At 49.1% G+C, this 9730-nt stretch overlaps 1 protein-coding gene across 1 annotated transcript; it reads right to left on the reverse strand.

Moving 5' to 3' along the window:
* Positions 1 to 2441: 2441 nt before the first annotated feature.
* Positions 2442 to 5590, reverse strand: LOC144095123 (uncharacterized). The gene is made up of 3 exons (XM_077628924.1): positions 5153 to 5590; positions 3236 to 3389; positions 2442 to 3013 (listed from the first exon to the last, which is right to left on the reverse strand). Exons 1-3 carry the CDS (start codon positions 5371 to 5373, stop codon positions 2630 to 2632), a joined length of 759 nt encoding a protein of 252 aa, XP_077485050.1. The 5' UTR covers positions 5374 to 5590; the 3' UTR covers positions 2442 to 2629.
* Positions 5591 to 9730: the final 4140 nt, after the last annotated feature.

Below are 9730 nucleotides of genomic sequence, written 5' to 3' on the forward strand. Positions count from 1 at the left end.
TTGTACGTCCACCCGTCCGTGCACACAACTAGAAAACACTAGCAAGTAAAACAGAGGCGGAAAGATGCAGGTTTGAGTGAGATTCGCCTTCGTGGTATAACTATGGTTAGTAGGAGAGCGGCTCGCTTAAACTGTTTGCGCCGACGCGAGCCTAAGGTTTTGCTGCTCATTTCACCTGGCTGTTGCTGAGCTCGAATGAAGAAAGAAGGAAAGTGCATGGTCCTGACGACTGCCTCTAACTTGACCACCATCACTGCCGCGTGCGGACAGAAGGTTGCTGATAGAAATAGATGCCGAAGAAAAGGTTGAAAGAACTAGCGCGCGTCGCAGCAAACACGTCCGCCGAAGCGTTGATACCGACTGCTGCAGCCTGCAGCGACAAATATCCCCAATACCCCGTTGTTTCCTGGCATGCTTATGACAAGGGCACTTACTTATGCAATAGTTAGCTTGCAATTAGTGCGACATAAGCAACAACAACGTTGCTGAAAACGGGCTCTAATTTCCTGCGCTGCGAAGCATTAAAAGGAAAGCAAATATTTATATAAAAGACATCACACGAGAGATTAATTTTATCCGGTTATAAATGCACGATATCCTCACGTTGCAGATTTTTATCCTTTTGGAACGTGCAGACTGCCTTCCTGTTTAATGCGATCTCTGTTGCCATCGAGTACGCGTTCCTATAGCGCCCCTCGCAGGTGCTCTTGCTCGCACGCACTTGTAATGTGTACGTTCGCTTCCTCCGTGTGCGGTAGTTTTTGCCAGTGGTGCGCTCGCTGCGTGCAGGAGATGTCTATAAAGATGCTTGCGCCAACTGTAGCCTCCTGGTTCCTTGCATCCGCCTGACCGACCTCACCTAGAACGCGTGACACCATTGTAAAGTACACGAAATTAAGAAAAAATGCTTGCGCTGAGAAGATTGACAACAGGCGAGAATTATGAGTAGATATGTCGCACACGCTATACGTCATCGCTTCTGCCACGAAAAGAGTGCGTAAAGATTTCTTCAGTGACAATTAATCCTCCTTTTATTGTTGCTGACGTACGGGCGACATCAATGCACTGAACAGCAGGCAGGTACAAAAGTTTCACCGACAAAGCCTTACAACTCTCGAAGTGAAACTTTCCAGCGTATCTCCTGTAGTTCAGGTCCACTTATTAATTTGGAGCAACTAATTATGATAGTCATGATTGCTTCACGCGACTGCCCGCAACGTTCTGCCAGTTTCAGTCACGCAGTGACCTTTGCTAAATCCTTGGCGCGCGTTCCACGCGAACCTCTGCATAGCGACTCTAATATGCACGCGATGTTGTGACTTCAGGTTCGAAATCAAATCACAATGAGAAATTGACAACCAAGTGCTCCTCCATTGGGTATATTTTACTGAAAACTAAGACAAGCATGAATGAAATCAGTTTGCGGCAAAGTATGCCCCAGAAAATGAATATGGTGCCACTGGGCAATATTTTGGAAAACTCTCCTAGGACTCAAAAGATCTTATCAGGAAATACCAGAAAATTAAAGTCTGTAAGCTCACAGATAAGAACAAGCACAAGTGCAGAAATTAATGAATTAACAAATGTGCGCCGCAGAGGCAATTATTATGAGGAGGAAATTCACCAAGCACCAAAGCACAGATTAATCAAAGAAGCAAAGAAAAAATTAGGCATGGGCAGAATCCAGGTGCTAGTAGTGCGGCAAGAAAGACTGCAATGCCATCAGCAGTCAGCGAAAGTTTGTTAAAGTAGTAGCAGAACTCCATACGTATTTCAGCAGAAGCAAGCATAATCCGTACTGGAAAAAAAAATGGTTAAGAGACTAAATGAAGAGAGCGTTGATCAGAGCACGAATTCACGTTAATTATATCCTACCGGAAATGAAGATGTAATTTTGGATGGGACCCTTAACGAGGGTAACAGATGACGACTGGTCTAGCACGGTAAGAAAGTAAATTTCAACGCAAGGGAAACTTTTCCTCTGACGTCACATTTGGGCAGACCGAGCCGCCGCGGTGGCTCAGTGGTTATGGCGCTCGGCTGTCGGCCCGAAAGACGCGGGTTCGATCCCGGCCGCGGCGGTCGAATTTCGATGGAGGCGAAACTCTAAAGGCCCGTGTACTGTGCGATGTCAGTGCACGTTAAAGAACCCCAGGTGGCCGAAATTTCCGGAGCCCTTCACTACGGCGTCTCTCATAACCTGAGTTGCTTTGGGACATTAAACCCCTATAAACTAAATAAACTAAACATTTAGGCAGACCATTCGGCCACAGGCCCATCCCAGATGACAAAGTTGATGCGTTCCACTATACTGCTTGCCGAAGACGAGAGTAGTAGTTTAGGATAACATTTGAAGGTATGAAGGCAAGGTAACGTTCACCACGAAACGCATCAAGCGCAACGTCGAGAATGCTGGGATGGCTATTCGCGTCTGCTGTGCACCGAACAAGATTTGTGAAGAACTTATTTAAACCCGCCATTCAGCAGATCTCCGACGGCAGAATCATAAGCGTTTCGTGTGAGCAGCCAGACCGCACCGCGGATACCAGTCATGAGTGTATCTGCGATCCGTTCGGCTATCATTCGCTGCTACACAGTGTGAGCGCATCAGTTAAGCGAACGCATTTATTTATGGCGACTTGAAGGATTCCGTGATTGCATCAGCCAACCTTTCCTGTAGCTTTAACTGCCGCTCGGTGATATCGAGTAGCCTAGCATAAGCTACCTCAAAGCTCTTGCGCAGAAGCCTATGCTCCGTAAGTAGAGCTTGCTCGAACTCTGACATGGGTGCAGTGCGCTTCCTCTTGCGCGTAGTCCGCTGAAGCTGAGGGGATGGTAGGTGTGGTAGCGGCCCGTCTTCAGCCGTTTCTGAAGCACTTCCGGCGAGTGCCCCTTCAGAACTCCTCGGCCTGCTTCCTGTCTCTTCGGAGGCCTCGACGCCATCACAAGAAGACTGTGCGGTTGCATGACTACTGTCAGTGCTGTTGGGGCAACGCCCCATCTTATCTGTGCACTGTGAAAACAAAACATAGCATCGTGTAAGCTGAGGAGGTAATTAAAAACCGTGAAAGCTTATTTAATTTTGTAATGAGGATTAGATTATTTTTCAGTGGTTATTTTTCACTGAATGCTCAACTTCGTACATTTTTTTTTTACAGCCAGAAAATATGAGAATGCCAGTAAAGCAAATCAGCCACAGTTTTCGAAATGCAACAGTCAGGTGCAAACTACGTACATGCTCCACTGCGGTCCCGTCACTGCAGCCCGGTTTCTGAGCAAGGGAAGCAACACTGAGGGGCAGCGACGACCCAAAGAAGGAATGAATCCTCTGTAAATGTGACCAGTCGCCAGCTCCCGAGCCAGTTGCCTGGCCTGTCCTCGTGTAGTTCCTGTAAAATATTGGGCGCTTGTATGTTCTACACACCACCAGTGGCGTAGCCAGAAAACTGATTAAGGTAGGGCTCGAGAGAAGTGAAAAGGAGGGGGTGTTACCGAATTAAGGAAGCAAAATACAAGAAAATAATTTAAAATTCGGCAGCGCGGTTTAACCACGGTTATATCAGCAGCTCGAGCGATATCTCTGGCCTGGCTCGACACAGCTTAGAAGGGTCAAACTTTTTACTGCACAAGATTACTGTTAAAAGGGTTGAGCAGAAGCTCTCGATGAAACTTCGCAGTAGCCGAAGCAGCCGAAGCTAACCGCACGGCGCATGTCGCCCTCATCACGCGATACGAGTTACCCTCGCATGCGCCAGCGGCGGTCAAGGTTAGACGCAAGGAGCTGTGCCTGCCGCATATTGCGGCGAGCGTCGCTGCGGTTCTTGTGCTCACTTGAGAGCGGATGGTACGGCACGCGCCTTTCAGTTCGTCTGGGACAGCAGCGCTTCCCGCGAACCTCGGAGCTTCGGCATGCCTGGTTCAGGTGGCTCGAGCGCATATCGCGGCGGCCGTTTTTACTCTTCCATGCAACGATTCCGGCTGAGCACGTGGGCTATCACGTGGTCAAAGAGCGAGCGTCTGTATTCGCGCCGAAAATACGAGGAGGACAGATTAAAGAGGGGAGAGGGAGAGGTGCGAGGTCTGTTAAGGCAAAGGAATCGCACCGAAACAGAGATTGAATTTTGCATCTAGAAGAGGTATCACTCTAAAACGCCTGCATAGTACGCAGAAACCTATAGAGGACTTGCTCGCCTTACCCGAAATACGATTCAGGTGTCCCGCTCAGTGGCTGCGCGATCGCGTCTGTTCGGCCCGCTGGCTCGGCTGCCAGCGTTTGCGCATATCAAAACTGCGTGGCTCAAACATCGGCGTCGTGAAGAACACAGCAGTGATGGCCTTTGACCGTGCTGTTGACAGTATATTCTTCTTGCTCTCTTCCTTTTTTTGGCTGCAGGCGCGAAAGCTAGAGCAACGCGGAGATATTCAACCCCCAACTCAAATATTTCAGAAATGGTTCAGCGCAAAGGGCGAAAGCGTCGACCTCTCCCGGTTTACGAAGTGTGAAGTCAGTGTGGCGACGCCATGAAAGCCGGTGGACGCCAAAATCAGGGGAAAAAACATGTGCACCGAACTCGTCCGCCATTTTCACAGGGATTGCCAGGCAAAAAATGGCCCACGACGAGGCTTGGCGCATGCGTAGGACGCTACTTGAAAAAGGTCCGTTATAAATCTTCTCTTTTGTTTGCGCTTCATTTCTTAACCTTTCCCCCAAAACTACAGCTATGTTAGCCAACTGATGAATAAACGGATTGCATCGACGAGACAGCAACAGCCATGTTGGCGAACAAGCAGCAGAGCGAAAGTCTGCGGGTTTCTGTAATCCGATTATCTCCACGTATTCGGGCCTGCTGCTATGCATGGTACACTATCGGGAGAGCTGTGACGTAACGTGCAAACCTGCGTTACTATATACCAGCAGCCACTAATGGATGCCACTGTCAATCGCATTACGGAGAGGATTCCAGCCCGTCATCATCTCTTCCTCCTCTTGGCTGCGCTCCTGCACGCCTCACGGGGGTCTGGGGCTCACGAAGCGGGAAACAATGAACTGCGCAGGGGACGGCGACGGGGCTCCACTTGTGTCTATGCTAGGCTCAATACGCAGGAGTGGACGTCAATCACAGAGTGTGGCAAGCAACGGCATGGTACTTACCGGTACGTCCGAGTCAGGTTGCGTATTTTGTGGCGAACCTCCGCAGTAGATCGCCCAAATCCAGCGGCGCGCAGCGCTTCGGCGATCTCGCAGTATACCACGGAGTTGCGTTTCTGACGGCTCAGATCATCAAGTCGCTCTTCCCAGAGGTCAATCAGTACCCATGTCTCTCTCTCTGACCACAAATTCCGTGGCTGCGACACAGCTGCGACAGCCGCCATCGCGAGCACTCACAAAACACGTCCTCTGACCCGCGAGAGTGGGTACCGCTGCCAAGGCAAGGCGCGCGGGGTCGAGAGTATCAACACAACAATTGGAGCTGCAGCGACGGTTTCCTGATCCGGATCGAAAACCTCGATGGCGCTTCAGGAACCGGCTGGTCGTCGAGGGGGATTGGGCTCGATCGCGATCGAAACTGGCTGCCTAGCAACATCGCATCTGCATTGAGTTTGATCTTAGCCGACTCGATCCGGATCTAAGGTGTCCGGGCAACAGCAGCGGTGTTAGTGACGGGCAGGAAGTTCGGCCGCAAGCCTTGCAGTCGTTCCACGGGGAGACACTTTTCGGGGCGCCGGCAGTGCGCATCACATGACCCCCGTCACCGGTGTTATCTCTTTTGAATTTTTTACTTTTGTTTTCGAGCAACCTGCGAAGTCTCTCCTAATTTAAATGCTGCTTTTATCGAATCGCTACTACTTATTGCTAGCGTCTACTTGCTGATTTGTTGTTGTAGGTTCAGTAGGAAGTGATCGCTGTGTGCACTTGAGATGGGGTTTTCGGAGTTTTTGTGTGTGTGTGTGTGTGTGTGTGTGTGTGTGTGTGTGTGTGTGTGTGTGTGTGTGTGTGTGTGTGTGTGTGTGTGTGTGTGTGTGTGTGTGTGTGTGTGTGTGTGTGTGTGTGTGTGTGTGTGTGTGTGTGTGTGTGTGTGTGTGTGTGTGTGTGTGTGTGTGTGTGTGTGTGTGTGTGTGTGTGTGTGTGTGTGTGTGTGTGTGTGTGTGTGTGTGTGTGTGTGTGTGTGTGTGTGTGTGTGTGTGTGTGTGTGTGTGTGTGTGTGTGTGTGTGTGTGTGTGTGTGTGTGTGTGTGTGTGTGTGTGTGTGTGTGTGTGTGTGTGTGTGTGTGTGAGAGAGAGAGAGAGAGAGAGAGAGAGCTGCTACTGGCTACGGCTAATGGTTGTCATCAGATCGGATTTGGTCGCAAAGGAAAGCGGCGTGTGCACTCGAAGTTGCTGCACCGGCCGTATGCGTTCGGAACGGTCTCACACCTTTCTTTGTTTAATGTATTGTAACAGCTCGCTTGTTACAAATCGTGACTTCTTTGAGTTTGAAAGCTCTTTCATGTCTCTATCTCCGAATCGTGGGTACGACAACGCTGTGGAGAACGCTCCGCTGGGATATGCCGCGCTCTGGGGATTCACCGCGCACCCCTCAGTGGGCTTTGCAATTCGTTGCAGAGAACGTGTACTAACTAGGTTCAAATCAGCATGCAGTTTCGTCAAGGCGCACGCATATTTGTGAAGAGTAAACGACTGAAATTAACGGAAGGCGAAACGACATGGGTAGCGAAAACGTCTCTCAACCCTCGTTTACATGAACCCGAAAGCGAGGGTCGAGTCAGGAAATCGAGCCGAGCAAGGTCAGCTCAACTAAACGACTGCGTGTTTACGCGAACTCGGTTTTCAGCGAGTCGAGACCGGTTCAACTGCAGCGACACCAAGCGTTGAGCAGCGCAGCGGGAGAGGGCAGTGGCAGCCTCCAAGATTGCGGCAAGGCACCGCAGTCTCGGAGGCGTGACGGCGCAAGCGAAGAACAGTTTCGCATTCATCATCTCTCATCCTACTAACCCGACTCTTCGGCTCGATCCCGTTTACATGCTATCTGCCGTTGGGGTCGAGCGAGTGAACCCACCCTCTGCAGCCGAGGTGACTGGACTCGCTCCGTCGACTCTCGGACCCGACTCTGCGGTGTTTACATGAACCCAGTAACCGATTTTCAACTCATCTCCTCAACTGAACCCCGTCATGTAAACGACGCTTCGGATAATTACGTATCTCTCTAAAAGCTTGCTGGCAAATCCGTGCTACGTGCGCCTCAAATACCTACGTAAATGCACTTGGATACCGCTTTCATAAATTACCCATGTATTCTGGATGCTATGGTCTGCGCCTGTAAATACAAGGATGCTCCTCTATTTTCCAGGTGATCTTAGACCTGTATTAGTGAGGGCTCCCACTCGAGGTCTTATGTTACTGCACTTGCCTTTTGCGGTACATAAGCCAACTTCACAACGCCGGACGTGCTGGGAGCAGATGAAGCAGAGCTGCAGGGCATGGGTAGATTAAGAGGGTTCTAAACGGACGAACGGGCAGAAATGAGTGAACAGGGGGGAAGAAGACACCAAGAAACCGGACAGGCGAAAGTGAAACTGACATTAAAATCATTGAAAATACAGAACACACAAGTGTGCACACGACGCATAAAGTATCAAGATCGCTTACTAGCAGTAATAAGAGCGTTTATATGGTGCAGCGAAGAAAAAAAAAGAGCTAAATCTTGTTTCCTGGACAAGAATATCTCTGGCACAGTCTACGCTCCCGTACATTGCCTCCCACCCCTGACAACTCTTGTTAACGCCCTCACGTGGCTCACGCCTCCCCAGCTTCTCTGCTGTCCACATGTCACCGACATTTTGAAAACCTCTTCGAGAGAAGACACTTGCTTCTCATAGATAAAAGTAATACAAACAAAAAAGACAACACCAGCGACTGGGTCAGATGGTACGCACTGCCGACCCTCCGAAAAGTCTCTCTTCGCTCTGCGAACCAGCGGCGGTCTGGAGGTCCCATACAAAACTCGCGAAGCCAGCTTTGGTGCACGGCGAAAACACGTTCGCCATGGTGGAAATTAGCTGCAGCGCTGGAAACTTCTGGAGCCAAAATAAAGCAGCTGCTTGGCAGGTGCAGCGCACGTGCCATGCGTTGAAGTATCGACGTATGACTGAAACGCAGCTGTACCAAGCCAGGTACCTAGCGCTGCATCCAACTTCTGTCCCTTGGGCAGCCCTCGCCGCTTTGGTAAAGGGGTTTTTGCTACGCAGGAGAGCTTACTTGCGCAGTTGTGGGGTATCTATACGGCTCACTGTCCCTGTTGCAGTTGACAGGCTTCCCGGTAGGCTGACCCTCCGTGCACAGGTTGTCGGTGACTGTGGAGAAGAAATGGGCGCTGATGGACACTGGCATCCGTTGCTGGAATCACTGCACAAATCATTGTCGTTTTTCTTTTTGCAGAAATTATTTTCAAGGTTGAAGCCTGGTCTCCTCTTTTTTTTTTCTTTAGAGCCATGTTTATGGCCACATGTCATAAAGGGTTTACATAATGATGGATGAAAAAAAGGATGGTTAAATAAATAAAAAAAAATGTTGGCCAATCAAATGAAGTCGCCGAGTGAATAGTGATGGGTCGTTGTTGTGGTTTCCTTCGATACACACACGGGGATTGGCCATCACATAGGCGGTGACTTCCAGCTTTTTTATATCTTGTGCTGTAATAATTAGGTTAAGGGGAAAAAAAGACTCAAATTGGATTCTGTGACGGATGTGGTTTTTTATGTGGGAAATGGGTTTCATAAGCTTAAATTCGCAGAAAAAAAAACATGATAGAAGATGTTTTGATCCTAGAAGAAAATTTTGCACGGTGGAGCATACATTTCCGTTGCGTGCAAAAGCGTAGAAGCACCAAGAGAAAGAACAGCCACAGAAGACAAGAACTAACCGACTTTGTGAAAGCGAATCTCTGGCAATTGCCTCCTTAAACAAGTGAAGCGGAGACAGAAGAGAAGGCTGTGACCTATTGTTTCAGGCTCAGCATAGTGTGGGCACAAAGGGGAGATCGCTGTCGAGGTAAAAATTAGGCAGCGGCACGCGACAAAGTAGTCACGTGTAAAGAACTTCAAGCTTGCGGGATCGCCAAACTTCACTGCTCCAAGGGAACAAAAGATACTGGAAATCTCCTGCAGATGTAAGCACTGATGCCTCAAATTCTCGCATTGTCGTATACCTACTGAACCTGGCCGCCATAATGTATGCAGAGGTCCGAAGAAGATCAACGACTGGATCACTCAGAGATGCTTTCGACAAAGTGTCAGCAACTTCGTCGAAAGGTTGACCCCCGTGGCCAGGAACGCAAATTAACCGTGCTGATTGCACATGTGGAGATGTCAGCAAATTGACCAACAGTAATGTCTCTGATTCGATAGACGCGGATAAATAAGAGCACAAGAATAATAAGTCCGTAATTATTATTACCAAAGAGAGAGAGAGAGAGAGAGTTGTCCAACTTACGCAGATAAGGACTACTGCTAGAAACACAACAAAAAAATAAGGGTGAAATCTGGAAGACGAAGTATAAAGGACAGTCAGTGCCTTCCGATTCAAAGGCACTGTCTGGTCTATTTTATTCACTCTTCCAGCGGTCAGCAAGAATGTGGAGAGAGTATGTTTGGTAGTCCGGCAGCCGCTCTAACTTCACAGTCAATATATTAACCATATAGTTAGCAGACGTCAGGACTGCTTACATTCATTT

The sequence above is a fragment of the Amblyomma americanum genome, chromosome 1 (genome assembly GCF_052857255.1).
Source record: "Amblyomma americanum isolate KBUSLIRL-KWMA chromosome 1, ASM5285725v1, whole genome shotgun sequence".
Classification (NCBI taxonomy): Eukaryota; Metazoa; Arthropoda; class Arachnida; order Ixodida; family Ixodidae; genus Amblyomma; species Amblyomma americanum.